At 41.0% G+C, this 18,858-nt stretch overlaps 1 protein-coding gene across 1 annotated transcript in view; it reads left to right on the top strand.

Annotated features, from left to right (window-relative positions):
• Positions 1 to 5,116: 5,116 nt before the first annotated feature.
• The window catches only part of cacna2d2a (calcium channel, voltage-dependent, alpha 2/delta subunit 2a), a 202,192-nt gene continuing 188,450 nt past the window's right edge, over positions 5,117 to 18,858 (top strand). Inside the window, exons 1-2 of the mRNA XM_072452528.1 lie at positions 5,117 to 5,552; positions 10,465 to 10,546. Of these exons, the coding sequence (XP_072308629.1) occupies positions 5,437 to 5,552; positions 10,465 to 10,546 (198 nt within the window). The 5' untranslated portion in view covers positions 5,117 to 5,436. The remainder of the gene's footprint in view (positions 5,553 to 10,464; positions 10,547 to 18,858) is intronic.

The raw sequence follows: 18,858 nt of genomic DNA, 5'->3' as shown, positions 1-18,858 counted from the left end.
CTTAACAGTACAATAAATATTTAAAATCAATTTGTGCAATTGTACTTTTGAAAGTGCAAATTGATGCTTTAAGTGCTGTGTGCAATTAATTGTGAAATGTAATTTGAAGTGCAAATAGTGAAAAGTGTTAAGTGCTAGTGGCATCAAACTGGCTCTTTGGAACGGCGGCGCCTAGACAGGTTCTGGAATAAGGTGAATAGAGACTCTAAATCACACTTGAAAAGACCTTTCGTTACAAAGGCAGCAGCATTATTGAATCAAAACCATTCCTGATTTTTAATAGTGCACGCTCTTAAAAAAATGTATTCAACATTTCTTTTATTGGGTGTATCATGTATTCAAAAAGTCCCAATATACAATAAAAATAATAATTTGACTAGTCAACTATTGAAATTGCTAGTGACAGGCCCGACGGGAGGCAACCCAGCTCATAGTAATAATACATATTTTTCAAGGTATTAAACAATAACCTTCTTTTGGGGCAATACAAATACCTGTAATAAACAAATACACAATCTCTTTAATGCCTCACTGTGGGACATTCAAGGTAAAGAAAAATAATCTCCATGGAAACAAGCATCCAAGTGGAAAGTGTAAGTATAATGCATTTTTAATAGTGAGTAAAACATTTACAGACCACACACTTTTAGCCTGGAACCATTTAAATGCTGTTGACCTTTGAAAGTACACTCATGAATGTAAATCATTGTATCAAGGAGTTCATGACTTACTGTGGTACTCAAAAAGAAAAGTGGAAATGGATGTAACAGTTTATGGACAGTCAAGCACGGCACTGACATTGTTCAAAAACTATGATTGACAGTGACAGAAAACCAATCAAAAAGTGCGTTGATTACCTAACCCCGCCTCTTTTCTTCTTCTCTTCCCACCGTTTCAAGGATCATCCAAGCTCCACTCCATTGATCCATGTGTTTTCACTGAGCACGTCTCTTTGCCCGCGACATCGATCCATTCAAATAAAGAGTGGATTCTCCATAAGTGCATACAGCCCACTGCTCAATGTGCTCCCTGACTGCAGGGTGCAAAACGCCTGTTATCGGCCGCTTTCCCATCAGCCCCGGTGCCTCCCACCGCGATCAAATCATATTTTAGCAATTAGTGTAATAAAGAAAAGGGCTGTACATTCATAGCTGCATGACGATTTTGAGTAGAGAACCTCGACCCCCTGCTTTGGCGCAATTCCAGTCCAATTTTCCAAGCTAGGTGAACCCAAAGTACTGTTACTCTTATCTGCACAAATGTGTTAGTATTGGTTCATGGTTTCACAGCACAACAAAGGTCAAATTTTGCACCTTTTGTGTGTCAGTGAAATCAGCATTTGGACAGTTCCTTGGTGCTGAAATAACATCTTCTCTGTCAATGTCAACTGCAGGGATTTTTGTGACTTAAAATACATTGAATAACGGTGCTTCTTACAGTGGGCGGAATCGCCTCCACAGATCTGAGCTGTAACTTGGCCTGATGGCATCGCTTGATTGTCTCTATAGTGATACTGTCATTGTAGACCATTGAAGGCAAAGCAATAACAGCGCCATGGAGATGAGCAGGTTGTAGATCCTCCACCAGTTGATATTGCCTAAATTACCTTCTTCCATTTAGAACAATGATTCTCACCAAGTTGCAACAAACAAAATACTTGACTTTACAATTACTCATTACGTAATACCTGTTTTTTACTGGTTTAAAAATATGAAAAACTAATCTAGTTCATTTTAGACGTTTTGCGGCAGTCCAAACATGTTAGGTGTCATGAATAAAGACACCTAACATGTTATTCTTTGATTGGTTTATAATGATTAAGAGACATCAAACATACATGCACACAATATAAATAACCCATAATGGATTAATCAACTAATTAATTATGCCGAGTGAGCTGGTTTAAGAAGACAACAGCTACTGGGACAAAACTGTCTCTATATATTTTGGTCCTGCATTTTGGCACAACCCGTCTTTGCCCCGATGGCAGGTACTGAAACGGATCGTTCAGGAGGTGGCTCTGGTCCTGCATGACACTGGAGCTTAATCTCTGCAGCTGGCTCGTGTATATAAACTCCATGCTTCGTTGTGGTCGTCCGATCAGCTCACCAGCCCATTTCACAATTTCAAAAATGAGAAAGTGCATTTTTGTTCTTCACTGACACATTAACAAACCAAGATGACACGCAGAAGGCGAAGATGGACTCAAAGCAGAATGAGACAAAAGAGTCTTGTCCACATCAAACGTTGCCAGTTTCCTGAGGCTGTGCAGACGCTGGTGCCCCTTCTTCACAGTTGGCATCAAAGTTGAGACCAGAGTCAGTGTTTGTGCCCAGTTTGACCACTGACTGTGACCACTTCATAACTGAGTGCTTTTTCTAAACTCAACAATCATATCTTTAGTCTTGTTAACATGCAAATCAGGGAGGACTCCTCACGCCATTTTGCAAAATTTTGTACAAATTGTCCCATGGCTGGTCTTGTCCTCTTGGAATAGGCTCACAATTACACATATTTAAGAACAATAAAGGGCTCATATAATTAGCTTTATAATTAGATACCGACAGCTCACAGCAGCCTCATTTTGACCCTAAGCTGCTCTTACAATATATCTGCACTGAGGCAAAACAAATGTAAAATTAACCTTGGACTTCTCTGCAAAGTCAGCCCCAGCCATATAAAGTAAATAAATCTGCCCATGAACTTCCAAATGACACTAAAAAGTTCAGGACCACTTTATAGTAATTACACCTTAATTTGCCTTCACAAAGCATGAACAAAGACTTAATTCATAATGAACATAATAGTTTATTGAGCATGAGTCAGGCTTAGTAACTACTTAATAAAGTTTAGGAGAGTATTAGTTAATTACTAAGCCTGAATCATTTATACTAAACTATTTGTTCAGCATGAATTCAGTATTTTTTACTAAGGCAGGAATAAGTACAATTATTTCAAAGTCTTACCAAAAGTTCCACTAAGTACCAAAGAACTACATACACAAGAAAGCCGCGGCTGGATGTGAGTCAACAGAAAGGTTCAACTACTGTACCTTTTTGTCAATGCGAGCTTCCTGACGCGTCGGGAGGGACAGTAAATTATTAGATATAAATAGCCATCAATTAGAGTGTTGTTTTTGCCGCATAAACCAAAATAAATCACCGGAGGCCTGTCTCCTGTTTCTGTGGCTCACATTTGTCTCAGAGTCAGTCGATACGTCTCAAAAATGTGTCGCTGTGGGGGAAGCTGTGTTGTTTTGTCATTTCCTACGTTATGAACTGGGCATATTTGTCCTGGGGAGTGATGCATGATGACTATGTACATAAGCAGACCACGCCGTGGAGGTTTTCTCATCAACTCCATCAGGTGGTTCCCAGGCTCCTGTGGAGGCTTTTGCCCCGCGGCGTGTCCTTTTCCTCCAAAACACCGCCACCCTCCTCGTCAGCAAACAGGGCGAAAGCTTTGCCTCCGTCTCCTGCTGGGGCGGTGTGTGCGAGCACCTTCCTCTCTCGCTGGATGATGCACGAGTCAGTCTGGGCTGCTGTGGAGAATGTGATGTAGTAGGAATATGTGTAGATTTTAGTGTTTGGTTAACAGCACCAAATGACTATAACATTAAAAAACATGTAATGAGAGGTCAATAGGCAGATTTGTCTTTGGTCATGGCACCTGCAGAGACTGACGTGGCAATTATGTTGTGACCCATGGGAACCACAGGCGAGGCATAGGTGTTCAGAGGTGGGTTGCCTTTACTCAGTTACATTTCCTTTAGTAACTTTTTGAAGGAATTTTACTTTTTAGAGTAGTTTTCTGTACTCTCTGTACTTCTGTAGTAAATGTTTTGGTTCCTTGGTTCCTCTTCCCACTGTGAGTAATTTTATAGTGACAAAAATGTACAGGTACAACTTTAAATGCTTTGAACTCTTCACTTTACAGTACCTTCAGATATAAGATGGAAATACCACCATTTGCATTATTTAATGTTTTGTTAAATACATTTTACATCCTCTCCCTGTAGCAGATTAGTTTCTGCTTCTCCTTAGATGTTTTCTCTGCTTGATGCCAATGATTTGACCCTTCTCAAACACACTGACATCTTTTCCATGACCAAGGGATTTGTCTTTCCACATGGTGGTTTAGAGAACTTACTGTATTTGCTTATTTTGCAACTTTTCTTTTGGACAGGCAGTGTAGTTTCCCCAACTCTTTATTGGGCGTCATTATCTGGGCCTCTACTTTTTATTTCCACTTTAGTAATATTATGTTAAAGTAATATAAAGGCGCAATGGACGATTTTTCGGCAATTTGAGAACTCAGGCGGAAGTGCGGACTGATACAACACACACGTGCGTTTGTTTATTAGCGCAACGGAGCGCATCACATCGCTCGTCTCCCGTAGATTTCCGTCTCTTCTGAGTCAGCTCAAACTGTCTTTCTCCGTCTTCATTTTGTCCCGGACACTGAGGGAACTATATTATGATAGATCAGTGCGCTTAGACATGCGGAAAGTGCTGCTCTCATGGGGACGAGCCACACGCGGCTGCAGGTGAGCGGTAGGTGCGTTTTATGATTGATACTTAGCAGGACTAATCGGCAGTCCACGCCACGAGGAAATAAGACTCAGATCTGGGCCAAAAAAATCGTCCATTCAACCTTTAATAAAAGGATCATCAAAGAACAGAATAGAAGTGACTCTCATTTAGCCTCTGCATATTATGGCTTACAACAGTGCTTCTGCTCAATCTGCATCATGAGTTGAGGGCCTCAGAAGGAGGCGTCGGCCCGCTGCGCGCCCCCGTCCGTCGCACCAGAGTAACCGTGTGATGGACCACTGGCGCTCACAGCTTCGTCTGTTGCCATAGAGAGACGGGATAAATACAGGAAGTGGATCATCCGGGGCTGCCAAGATAAAAGGAGAGTCTGAAATAGTCAAATAACCTTTTATGAAAACGTGTAACGCCAAAATGTTTGACTTGTTCGGAAAAAAATGTTCTTATTTTTACGCATGGCTTTTATGAATTTAGACTAGATTGTTTTTTTGAGAGACTTGGCTCGTTGACAAAACGACACGAGTTTTACTTTGAAAGCCACAGCTGGAAGTGGTTGCCCTCCCCTGGTCGAGCTTTATTATATATGGTTCTTACATTGAGGAGAGAGTGGGAGAAAAAGGGGCAAATGTGCGCTTCGGCGGAGAAGGACGGAGGACAACGAGTGCGCATTTACGTGTCCAGACAGAGCAGCGTCCCGGGGCAGTTCTCCCGCGCCTTCGCCCTCAAACCGTGAGCCTGTCTCGGGGTGAAGTGTCCAGCGGCTACCTTCTTCTTCAGGCTGCACACACTTTCCACGGAGCACGGTTATTCTTAGCTCAGCTGCGCGAGAGTCTGTCCTTCCGGTCCTCCTCTTGTTTATCCCAGTTTCTTGCATATTTAATGGAAAATGGCGATCTGCGCTCAGTCGTGTGGTATCTTCTGCCTCTTTACTCTCCAAACTGTACTTGTCCTATACGTCTCTACGCCGACCACCGGGACCCACCTCTTCCCCCAGCACTACACGTAAGTACACCCTACGCACGCGCTGCTGTGATGAGGGGGGGGGGGGGGGGAGCCCGGGATCTAGGACAGGTGGCCCCGCGGAGCCTCGCCGCGCGATGGGCTCCTTGTCCCGACGAAACGCGCACGTTGCCCTTGTCTGCGTGTCGACCCGTTTAATGGTTCCGTCTTCATCTCGGTGAAGATGACAGTGGAACGGCGTGTTTATGGCGCACAGGTGCCGCCGGTGGAACAGCCCGGACCCTCCGGGGCGCTGTGTGCAGAGAACCCAGGGGCCAAATGAAGCGACAATTAGGGACGTGTCGCTTTGCTGCCTCCGTTTAGAGACCGCACTGTCCCACCGTGGCGGACGGAGAGCGCGCTTTACTATGACGCTGTGTGTGTTTTTGCGCGCAGTGTCAACATAGTTTGTCCCACTGTTTTTTTGAGATTCACTGCCTTTTCTTTTTTTGTCTTTTTTATAATAAGGAACTATACATATTGATTTGACACTAAGCTCTAAGAGGGGTTGTCTTCTGTATTGATATGGGTTATGATAAAGGAAGCGTTGTTTGTAGCCTAAATGAAAGAAAAATAGGTCTGTCCGAATGCGCACGGCACCAAAGTATAGTGCGTCGTTTTTGGCACACACCTGTTAAACCTTTTAGATCAATAAACTTTCACTAGTTCACAACATTAACAAAATAAATACATATATAAATACATATATACATGGGAAGAATTCTTTGGGTGTTGATGCAGCAGTGGAGCTTATAGTTTTTATGTGTGAAGACGAGCGCGCGCTGAAATGTCCCCCAGAGGAGCGCGCGCTTCGGTTTGGTTGAGTGGAGAGGGTCCGTCTCTGAGTGACCGCGGGGGCTTCATGTGAGAGGGTCCAGATGCTGAAGGTGACTTTCAAAAAACAACTGCCTGTTCACCAGCCTCATTAACCTCGCACTCTGCCATTGATTTTATTATTAGTCCAACGAGGAGCAGTTTTGAGACGCAGTGGAGCGTTGAGATCGCCTCCTGTCCTGACAATGTAATTAATGGCAGAAAACTGTAAAATAATTCGTCTTTAATGGCCTATAACTAACTGCATTGGTCTTTCAAGTGCGTTTAACCTGTAATGTTGTGATAAAATGATAAAACGAATTGGATATTGCTCTGCTCTCTTATAGTAACCGCTGAGTTGTGCATTCACCACATCAAAATTGGGACAAATGCCTCAACCAAACCTGGACTAGAACAGGACCAAACCAAGTCCACACCAGGACTAAAATGGGCTCAATTTAGGACCAAATAACGACAAGTGTGAACACACCCTGAGTCTCCGACCTTGCATTACAAACATACAAACATCTGGTCATTCTTTACACTTTTAATTTGACTTTAACCCTTGCATAAACTGCATACTCGTCTCTCATCACTTACTGTAATATTATAAGCTCAGTATGTAAGTCGACATCAAACAAACGAATGTAGAGCCTATACCTTTTATTAGATATATAGATTAAAATGTGAGTCGGTAATTCATTTGACTGCAAACGGTTTGAATGTGTTCTCAATAATGGATTCTCAATCGTTTTGCATTATCTCTCCATTGATTTGTAGCTTGCTATTAATAGATCACAATATCATAGTAACAAGACATATAAGTTGGTGTTTTATGCTGTCTAATACATGCTAATAATTATATTGCACAATATCTTTAATCATTTCAATCAATATTTGAACATTTGACATTTTAGCTTGCCCCTAACATGGCGGCTCTGGTTGTAAACTTGTTTTATATAATAATATCTCGGTGACCTTTTCGCAGTCTTCTCCTTTGGTAACATTTGAGGCCCTCGTCCGACTTGCCTTTCGCCTTATCTCATTCCCATAACCCAACGCTGTTTATTCCTCGTGTTGCCTCTGCCTCTCCTCCACGTGATTATCGTCTTCCTTGCCTCTCCTTTCGGCAGATTTGTACAATTTAATAATAAATCTTTCTAGTCTTCGGAGCAAATCTGACATTTAAAGATGGCATTTGTCTTTGTCGTCATATTAAAAGACGGCTCGGGCTGCTGGCGTGCTGTTGATGCCTGTGATTAGATATCTGTCAGTTAGAAAGGTTGGCACAGATTCACTTCACAATGCGCCACAACAAACGCATGATGATCACAATTAAAACGTGCGTTAAAACACGGTTAGTGTTACAAAGGCAGCACGTTTACTCCTGGATTGAATCTGGTTTGACACTTCAACACAATAAGAATTTAATCCTCACAAATGCGTCTTTTGTTGCGTCCCTTGCTATAGTATATCCTCTGAAAAGAACAAAATATCCTGTCTTTTAATCAAAAAGTCTTCTATAAACAGAGGATTCTTGTTTATCAGCTCATATTTCAGTCTTTTCTTAAACATTAATGCTCCTGGAGTTCTTTATGTGCACGCTGGGCAGAATCCTAAACTTTTATCACAAATCTAATCGCATTAGATATTTTTTTCCCCCAAAATTGCGCACCAGCACTCGCACATTAAAGCCCTTTGCAATCCGGTTTAGTGTGATCTCTGTCTCTCTGGTGGGTATGTTTCTCAAACCTTGGTGCAAGTACAAGCAGTGGGGTATGTGGGCCTTTTCTGGTGGACCCGGTTTTGACTGGGTTCAGCTCATGGTTTTTATTACGTTTTTTAAAGCCGGTTTTGTCCCAGATTTGGTTGGTTTTAATGTGTGCATTTCTAGTTTATGACAGTTTCAATGCTGATTTGGTCCTTGTTTAGCCATGATTTTGTCCATAAAGCCTTTAATATACTGTTTGGGGGCGATATACCGAAAAATTATTATCACAAGTGTCTTTAAGAGTAACTACAACTTACTTCTATGTAATAATGTAAATAGAATCAAGATTTAGATTCAGTCTTTTCTAGTCATCAGTATCTTTTTAATTGAGAGTTCAACAGCAAATTCTCCGTCAGTAAAAAATGTTTCGTTTTTTTTGACAATAATTAAAACTGTATTGTTTATGTTCAGGAAAATTGAAAGGAAAAACACGTGCATTATTTTTTTGTGTCATATCGCCAAGCCCCACTTCAACTATCTGCGTCTTTTGGAGAGTTCACGCTTCACTTCGATTGGCTGAATTCACCTGTCACTCACTCAGACCATGACAGGAGCTGACCAGTAGGAGGATCTGGTGGATGAGAGCGCTGCGAGTGAGCACAGACTAAATCACAGCGTCGATATAAGGAAAAAAGCAGTTTGTCGCAGAGATGAGATTTCGAGTGCGATATCACCCAGCGCTTCCTTATTATCAAGCTCCTCCCTTTATGACAATGCCGGCCAATCAGTCTCTGAGAAAGTTGCGGTAAAAACATTACGATCCATTGCATTAAGTCGTTTGTTGCTGTCTGCGAGAACTACTTTGGGGCGGTTTGATCTGTTAATACCAAAGTTGGCTCGTTCTTACAGGGGTTGGCGCTCGCTTAGGGTGCACTTCTGCCTCGCTGGTTTTTACGGCCCAGGTGGAGATCCCAGCCAACGCGGAGGATACGCTTGTTCACGCCACTCCGGTCCAGTCATCACAGATATAGACTTCATATTGTTAAGTGGATGGGACGTTAGAAGGAGCTGCGATGACGAATACGGGCTTGAAAGCTGTTTTAATCTCCAAGTTTTTTTCAAGGACACGCTGACCTGGATTTTCAAATCACCGTCAAGTATTGGCCCAATAGCGGCTGTTGACCGCTATTGGCTATCGGTGTAGAGGCTGAAAATTGCATGATTTATCTTGCAAGTAACTACCGAACAGCCTTGTATGAATAAAAGTTAAAATGTAGCATTCTGCCCAACATCAGCAGGTAAATTGTCTTTATTACATCCAATTGAAGATATCCATGATAACTGATATTATGGAACCAATGCCCGATCCAGTATATTTTTCTGGATTAGCGTGTGTTTTGTGTTGTTGGGATTGGAATCAGGACAGCACCTAAAGATTATTATCGCTTCAGGTTAAGGTAAACATGTTCCCGTAGAGAAACGATGAGTCCTCTGCATTTGACCCATCCTTCAGTGCTGTTGGGGACCAGTGCTCGGGAACTATGTCCAGAACCTGTGCTAGGCTTGGTCAGGACTAACGTACCTGGAGGATTTATTGTGCATATTTTGGGTTGATGGGGAGAAACTGAAGCCTTGAGAAAACCCACACAGACACAAGGAGTAACATGCAAACTCTGCACAGAAAGACCCTTCCTGGGAGTCAAACCCAGAACCTTCAAGTCTTTAAATTACACCATCTACAGCTAAAATATGTTTTATTTACAAGTGGCATGTGTTACACTCTATGTATTAACAAATATTAAAATAGTCAACAATAATGAAAAAAATAAGAAATAATAATAATAAAAAGAAAAAATTATTAATTATTTTTATTATTATTATTTCTTATTTTTTTCATTAAGTACCATATTTTCTGGACTATAAGTCACCCCTTTTTTCATAGTTTTGGCCAGGCTGCGACTTATACTTATATTTATACTACTGGAGCGACTTATATTATTTGTTATTTTCACACTTGCAACCGCATTTCATACTCCAGTGCAACTTGTTTTTTTTTCTCTATTATGCATTTTTTGGCTGGTGCGACTTATAGTCCGGAAAATACGGTAAAACAAAAAACATAAAACAAAAACAAGTGACACAAGAAAAAAGAAAAACAAATCAAGTACAATTTAAATGAAGACGGGACATCCAACAAAAAAGAATGTTATGGCACTGAAAATTGAGTTCAACGATTATTTCAGTGTGTCACGATTATTTGGCTGCCCCACTAGAGACGACACACAGCGCAGGTAATGAAAAGGACATCGGTAACTCGGGCAGAAGTCTTTAATTAGACTCGCTATAAGATGTAACAGAAAAGTGAAACGTGCTGTTGTTGTTGTTCCTCAGGATGATGCACTGGGCCGGGCGCATCGAGAAGGAGCTGGATAAGGTCCTGCAGCACGTCACCGGCACGCAGCAGATGAGATCGGTGAGTCTGGGCGATCATGTGACCCGCCACATTCGCCTCCATTATTTATCATCATCATTTCACAAGGGAAGGTTACACAATGTAAGGCTGCATGACGGTGCACTTTAGAGCATGAATAATGGCAAAACTGGCAAAAGACGTTAGCTTTACAGGCACAATACCATAAGTTATGTATCGTGTCAGAACTAAGGTAATTGTCTAAGAATAACACGGGGGCCTTTGTAGATTTTCTTTTGTCTTAAATTTAGCTTGTTCAGTTTCTAGTGGCTGAAATTCTGCAATAATACAATATTTATTCACACGTATTATTCTGCGTTTAATTGACAGCATTTATGACTGCATTTTATGTTGTGTTATGTCTTTCGTTTTGTGTTCTTTTGTTATTATTATAGCCAACTCACTAATGTGTGTCTGTTGGGACTGTCCTGAGTACACAAGCGAGCTTAGAATGGCAGCAATGTTTATTTAGGATCGTACCATTCGTGCCCTTTTTATATATGAAACAACTGGTTTGGTCCAAAGAACTGACAGTACTTTACATTAATTTCAGTAAAAACCAATGCGATAAATTGCGATAAGTTTTGCCCAATATCTCTTTCTGTATGAACACACTTTTTGTAAATCTCTTATCTATTAAGTACACTATATACAGTATTTATTTTGTGTTGTCTTGCTGTTGTTTCATATTGACAATTTCTCGTTTTGAGCCCTCTTTTTGTTGATTAACTAAACCCAAAATGTAAAAACCTGTTACATGTCTCGTTCTTTATTTAAAGCGGTGTCACATGGCCCACCAGCTGGTACAGTCATGACGTGATTGACACAATTTGATATTATTTAGCGGCACCACATGTTTCGTCTCGCTTTTCAGGTCCTTAAATCACCTTCTGATAAATCTGTTTGAAACCAGCTCTTGAATAATATCTGGTTTATAATATGGCTACTTGAATACTATTTATACATCACATTTTCTTGGTGATTCTTTCTAAGTATATCTAGGTTTTGAGATATGGACAAAAACAGAAATGTTTGTATGTCTGTAAAATTTATCACAAAATTGCAGAAATATCACATTAAGCTCTTATTTTAGAGTGTACAACATAATCATCTCTTTTTGTATTCTGTAAATTATTTGCTTGATATGGTCCAAACAACCCTCACAACCTTGTATGTCCCTGTCGCTGTCCTGTCCCATGCCTGTCTCATCCCTGCCCCGTCCCTGTTGCTGCCCCATCCCTGTCCCGTCCCTGTCCTGTGCCTCTACCCTCCCTGTTGCTGTCCTGTCCCTGTCCTGTCCCTATATCGTCCCTGTCTCGTCCCTGTTGCTGTACCACCCCTGTCCCATCCCTGTCCTTGCCCCTGTCCCGTCTGTATTCTGTAAATTATTTGCTTGATATGGTCCAAACAACCCTCACAACCTTGTCTGTCCCTGTCGCTGTCCTGTCCCGTGCCTGTCTCATCCGTGTCCCGTCCCTGTTGCTGTCCCATCCCTGTGCCATCCCTGTCTCGTCCCTGTCCCGTCCCTGTTGCTGCCCCATCCCTGTCCTGTCCCTATGCTGTCCCTGTCTCGTCCCTGTTGCTGTACCACCCCTGTCCCATCCCCCTCTCCCATCTCACTGTCCCGTGCCTGTCCTGTCCCTATACCGTCCCTGTCTCGTCCCTGTCCCGTCCCTGTTGCTGTACCACCCCTGCCCCATCCCTGTCCTTGCCCCTGTCCCGTCTGTCTGTGGTGTATGTCTTTGTATTTGTCCTGTTGGCAGAGACAGCCACAGGGACATTTATCACGCCCAAACTGGAGTTGTCCCCGCGTGTGCTAAATGGCCCAGCGTGTCAACAAAAGCTATTTTCTAAGTGGATGCCTCTCTTTTTACGTGCGTCTGATAGAAATCGTCCCAGGGCGATGCCGACTGGTAACGACACTGCCTCCTCCTGTGTCCCGGCCCTTTTCATGCATACTTTATTCTCCACCACCAAAAATGTTAAACGGTTCAACATTTTTTTCACTTTGTCTCACATGAAAAGACTCAACGTGCTTTTCTGGAGGGTCCGCCACCCGCCTGCCTCGAATATACCACAGTATGGCATTATACTTAACTTATCTCCATGGAGACGAGAAGCTGGCAGACCCTCCACCAGAAAAGTTACGTAGTGCTCCTTTTAAGTTAAAAATGTAACATTAAAATGACAAAAGTGATGTTGACAACTTTCAAATCAGGGTCTAAGGTGATATTTCTGCACGTTCACGTTTGTCTGATTCGTTTAAAGACTCATTTTAGCATATTTCACGTCATATCGTCCGAATATCGTTTTTGGGAATCGAGGGAGAAGTTAATTTTGGTCAGTATCGCTCACCCTTACTCCAAATTTGACCAATCGCTTTCATGACAACTCTTGACGGCAGTAAAACTAAAATGTAATTGTACTTTATTGTCGTGACATTTTGTGGCTTTGTCTGCTTGTCCCAGTGTTGTACCACAAACGTAAACTGTAATTGACTTCTGACAGACTCGCTTTTGCAGTTTACAATCCTGAGACTTATACACTGTGTGCTTGTTTGTGGTAAATAACTTGGCTCCCCGGAAGAGCACTTACAGAAAGACTTCACTCCGAGACACCAAGCCTATATTTTGTTTTGTCCGCCGTGACAGATGTACAAACTGCCTTCCCATTTCACAAATCTAGATCAGCATCCTTTCAAATACTTCTGTAACGACGTCTGTCTAATGGATATACTTTCATTTCACATTGTCCTGGTTTGATCCTGGTTTGAACCTGGTTTGGTCCTGATGTAGCCTAGTTTGGTCCTGTTCTAGACCTGGTTTAGTTCCGATGTAGCCTAGTTTGGTCCTGTTCTAGACCTGGTTTAGTCCTGAAGTGGCATAGTTTGGTCCTGTTCTAGACCTGGTTTAGTCCTGAAGTGGCATAGTTTGGTCCTGTTCTAAACCTGGTTTAGTCCTGAAGTGGCATAGTTTGGTCCTGTTCTAGACCTGGTTTAGTCCTGAAGTGGCATAGTTTGGTCCTGTTCTAAACCTGGTTTAGTCCTGAAGTGGCATAGTTTGGTCCTGTTCAGTTTATTCAGTCCAGTTGTGAAGTCGTCTGTTTTAAGTGTTCCCCTCAATATTCATAAGTAAAACCTTCAGGACGACAACAATAATCTTTTTAATGATTTTCACAGTTGTTTTATTATTTTTATCACATCATTTTCACAACATTACACAACAGAGCACTGTATACATACATACAAAAACACAACAAATAAAACACACAATGTGATCAAATAAAGTGATACAAAGAAAGAAAGAAATATCTAACTTAAAAAGCTTTACAGAACAAAGAGCTTTACAGTAAATCAAAGTCATACAAAAGGATAGACAGGACTAAGTGTGTATGTTTATAATTTATTTAGCTTGTACTTGTGTTTTTATTTATTGTTTATTTCATATTATTTGAGCAGTGTGTCTACAAGAAATGTTACGGTCACAGTTCCATAAATAAATCAATAGGATGCACATAATATTTGCACAAATCTGACCTGAATCTGTAAACTGATTACCACTATGCACCACAAATAACTATTAACGATGGCATTATGAGCACTCACTGATATTTAATGTCATTGACAACTGTTTTCCCCCCGCCGCCTTCGACAGGTGCTATATTTCTACCACCGTTTTCAATATGACAGAAAATGTAAAGCCCAGTTGTCACGGCGTTTTAGTCTTCGTTACCGTAGCGAGAACCCACTCTGCTTTTATTTACTCTTAAAGTTGCCGGTGCATGTTCTCGGCGCTCTAACTAAGTGGCAGCAGTGACCAACGCAATGCTGCTGGTCGTCCACAAATGTGTTGGAGTGGAAATCTGATCAGCATTAATATTTCAGCCCATTGCACATGACTGCTCCGAAAGCCTTTACTCCACTTGCACTCAGACTCTGCTCCCGCCACGCTCTGCTCTCCCGCCGCCGTCTTTACCGTATTACCGCGGAAACCTGAGAGCCCAATGCACAGAAGTAAAGCAGAATAAAACAAAAGGGGGTCACTTAAGCGGGGCGTGACGGTCTAATCAAGAAATGTATCAAGTGGTTATGAAACTTTGCTCTTTTAAGCTAGATTCACTTGACTTGGGTTATAAAGAGTTAAGCGTTACCTTTAAGATAAGATAAGATAAGATAAGATAGCCTTTATTTGTCCACACAATGGGGAAATTTTGGTGTTGCAACGCAAGTAGATACAGAAGTAGAAGAGATAACTTATATAAAAACTCTTATAAACAAAACTCATACAGACAGAACCTCTCATAGTCTTAATAAGGAATAGAGGACAAAAAAATAAAAAATAAAAAAATGAAATAATAATTATAGGGCGGTGCAATGGATCAGATTCTAACCGAGATCAAGATTCAGATTTGGACTTTTCAATGGAGAGCTCCGCAGCAGAATCATCTCTCTGTAAAAGGCGTGTGTTTTGGAGCAAAGTTTGGAATTTGGAGGAAGAAATATTGTGCCATTTTCTTGAAGTGATTTTAATTAAACGTCGGCCTTGTTTGTGCTCACCAAATCAATACTGAAAGCTGTTTTCGTTTTGTTTTTATAGAGAAAGAACAAAATGGAAAATTCAGATTGATCCATGGGAGGAAAAGACAGTATTTTCTTTTGTCTTTTCCAAAATAATATTTATAATTTTAGTTTGCGATTTTGTGTTACTTTGTCAAAAAAGTATGTAATGCGTGTTTTCCAAAACCAAGAATTAAAACCCCCCAAACATTATTACCAGATTAACATGAAGGCAAACCAGCCCCAAATAATTAAAAGTTCATTATGAAACCTTTGTGATGGAAGGTTCACCACACGCTTATCTCCAAATGTTATTGCTTTGCCTGGAATGTTCCGCAGTGTGCTATTAAACCTATCTATCTCCATGGAGACAAGCAAGCGATGCCACAGGGCCAAGTTACAGGTCAGAGCTGTGGAGAGGGGGGCCTGTTCACAGTAAGAATAGTATTTATTATTTAGCAAGCATAAACACCAGGGCAAACATCTCAATTTCTTATTTTTATTATTATATTTTTTATACATGCCTTGTTGGTTATTTCATCATCATATTATTATTATGAATTTGCTTTATGTTGCACCAATCTCTGAAGCAAGTTTGTGAGTCTTGTACACTGACAATAACACTAAAACTGATTTAGATTTAAGCCGTGTAACCCAGGGTCGAAGGAGAATAGGACAAAACTGGGCCAAAAATGCAGTAATCCTGGACAAAACGATGATGAAGTCGACTTTAGGTTAAATTAGGAACAGCCAACAACAGTAGTAGTGAAGTAGGCTAATAAACCAGGTCAGCGTCCCCTAGCAGGGACCGTTTTGTGTCTACACAGTGATGCCCGCCCCACACTTTGAGACCCCTGATGTAGATAAACCTGTGTTTCCCTGTAGTTTGTCATCTTTGCCCTTCAGCGCGTGTCTGTTTGCCGTGTGGTCAGCAGCACATCTGTCAAGCCGCTTAGACCACGCTGGGTCTGGCTTTATCTCGCACTCGCACAGACCCCTCCACCTGTGTGTGTGAGTCTACTGCACAAATACCGCTTCATTAGTGCACTTATCAATGCAATCCCAAACTGTATGTATGTAGAAAGTGACGATGCAGCAAAAATGAACCTTAAAAACATGTTTTTATTGTATAACATAGCAAAAAAAATCCAGATGTTAAAACTAAAATGTCTCAAAAAGGGATAATAAACTGCTGGATTTTGTCCCCTCAGATTTAAAGGTGCACAACGTTACTTTTCGGAGTGTCCTCACCTTCTTGTCTCCATGGAGATGCTATTGCGTTGCCTGGAATGTTTCACAGCTGCATGAATTTATCTGCTTTCATTGTTGCATAATTTGATTGGGCTGCAAACACTGATCGTAGTCAACTAAAATACATACTTTTAGTCATAGTTTTAGTCTTTATGATGACTTTCTATATAGTTTGAGAGCCTGTAGTCGTCGTACTTGGCTGTTATTTACATTTCACGCAGCGTTTCGACCCTTCTCCACATGCGGCAGCCGAAGCCCAGCCTCCTGAACACAATCGCTCTAATGCCTTTTGTCCTTCTCTGCCATAATGTATTTCTTGGCCTCCGCAAAGGGGATATCTTCTTAAGTGCACTGCTGGATTTGCTCACTAGCGCTGACCACAGGGAAATTTCAATAAGCTGCCAAAACACTCCACTCCACGTCCAGCGCTTTTCGGCCCCTCCCGCCTCCCCCCCGCCTCCCCCTGCCGCCCCCCCGCCGCTCTCCTCGCTCGATGCAACGCCCTCGTCTCGTCTTGATGATGTAAGAGCCCACGACCACATTTCTGTCTTGATGTAATAAAAGGCGACAGTTACAGGAAGAGCCCCTCCTCCATCACACGCTGCGTTACCTTTAAAGGAGAGACGGAGGAGGCTCCACGTCCCCAGCCCGGGATCTTATACAACTCGTTTCAGATCTGCAGACACACAATACAGTCAGGATTGATATGATTTGCTCCATTAATGTCAGCATAATGTGATACAGTCTTTAGTCACTATATGAATCACACATGAAGAAAAACAGCAAGTACATAGCAATTAATAGAAGAGGAGGACAAGATACTGATATTTAAATAATATTGTGAAAGTTGTTTTTAGAGAAAATTTGAATATTGCATACCCTTGTAGGAAAGAAAATGCTACAAAAATATATGATTAAAAGATATGTCAATTAATTTGTACAGGATAAGTTGCTCTCTTATGATTCCTTTTACACATCACATTCGTCTTCAAAAGGATACATTTAAAGACATGTTTTGACACATTTCAGTTGGAATGACATAATATTGTGTGATTATTGTTATTGGGAAACTTCCAAAACTATTGAGATATTGATTTTTGTCACTATTGCCCACCACTAGCAGTTTGTGGGGGGAAACAGGACTGTCATGTTAGATTTTATAATTTAATTTTGTCTAAATAAAAATATAGAAATGGCTTTTAATATTAATGTCCTGAACATAAATAATACACCCGTTTAATCAGTGTGATTTACCACATGATGGTATGGTGGTAATGGTTTTTTTTTTTTTTTTTGAAAGATATTTTTCTCCGTCCAATGTGTGAACTCTGCTTTAAACCATGTTCTTACACAAAGAGCTCTCGATTACAAAGACCCAATCAAATAATCACACATGTCTGAAACTCCCCCAGTCCCACAGTTGTGGATCACCTGCTGCTGAAACGCATTGAATCATTTTAACAATACTTTTTGAAGTTGTGAACGTATTATTCCGAGTAGTAGTACTATACATGTTACGCGTGCAGGTCGTTGTGGTGGATGTGATTGTGAGATGATGTGGATGCTGGAAAATAGGGCTGTATAATAATGAAATCACATTGTAGTTTTTAATCACATTGATTTTGTTTTAATGATGTGTCTTTGTTATATATGTTCATTTGACGGGAACAGATTCATTGTGGCATAATATTCAAAGATTGTTTCCTTCCAAGTCGTGGAGTTTGTTTACATAAGTAGCCGTTTCTGAAGTAATCATTTTCTGGCAAACCATTAATGTTGACAAGTCATGTAGACCAGGAAGATTAATAACAGTCTTGACATTGAAATAGCCCCGAACTTTACAAGACGGTCTTATTATCTTGCACTGAGAACGATCCCTGGGATATTTCCACCAGACAGGCGCTTCACTGTGCTGCTCTCCTTCTCTGTCAGGCGCCTGCTTGCTACTTAATTTAATGAATAGATAATTGCTATTTTAGAATTACAGTAGCAGCATGTCTTACTAATGTGTTGCTGATGTAACGGATAAATTTAGCACAAATAATGACAGGCCATTTAGCAGGTAGAATCATTTAATGAGCAAGATGTACTAAATGGAGAGTTCAAGGATACAGGCCAAGATCTGAACTGGGAATCTTCTTGTTGTAGGGTCACAGACTAACTACACTTAAATCTCACCCTCGGGTTGTAATTGCGTGTCCGAAGAAAGAAAAATGAAATTGAATGCAGAAATGTGTCAAGTGGGTAAAAGCGTTGCATAATATTGTGGGACATTCAAGCACATCTCCATGGTGACAAGCAAATGGCAAACCCTGGCAAAGTTACATAGTACACCTTTAAATAGTAGTATGAATTGTATTTTCACTTTCAACTAAATTATTGTTATTGTAATAATTGTAAAAAATAAATTGTAATACAAATATTTGTTGGTATCGTTTCAAACACGTGTGCTTATTTTCTTTATTTTTTCTTTTACACAGAGACAAAATCATCCAATGACATTATCAAA

Source organism: Eucyclogobius newberryi, unplaced genomic scaffold (genome assembly GCF_026437365.1).
Source record: "Eucyclogobius newberryi isolate DKJ021-1_F unplaced genomic scaffold, fEucNew1.0.hap1 SCAF_19, whole genome shotgun sequence".
Taxonomy (NCBI): Eukaryota; Metazoa; Chordata; class Actinopteri; order Gobiiformes; family Gobiidae; genus Eucyclogobius; species Eucyclogobius newberryi.
This window is presented reverse-complemented; position numbering and strand designations above follow the sequence as displayed.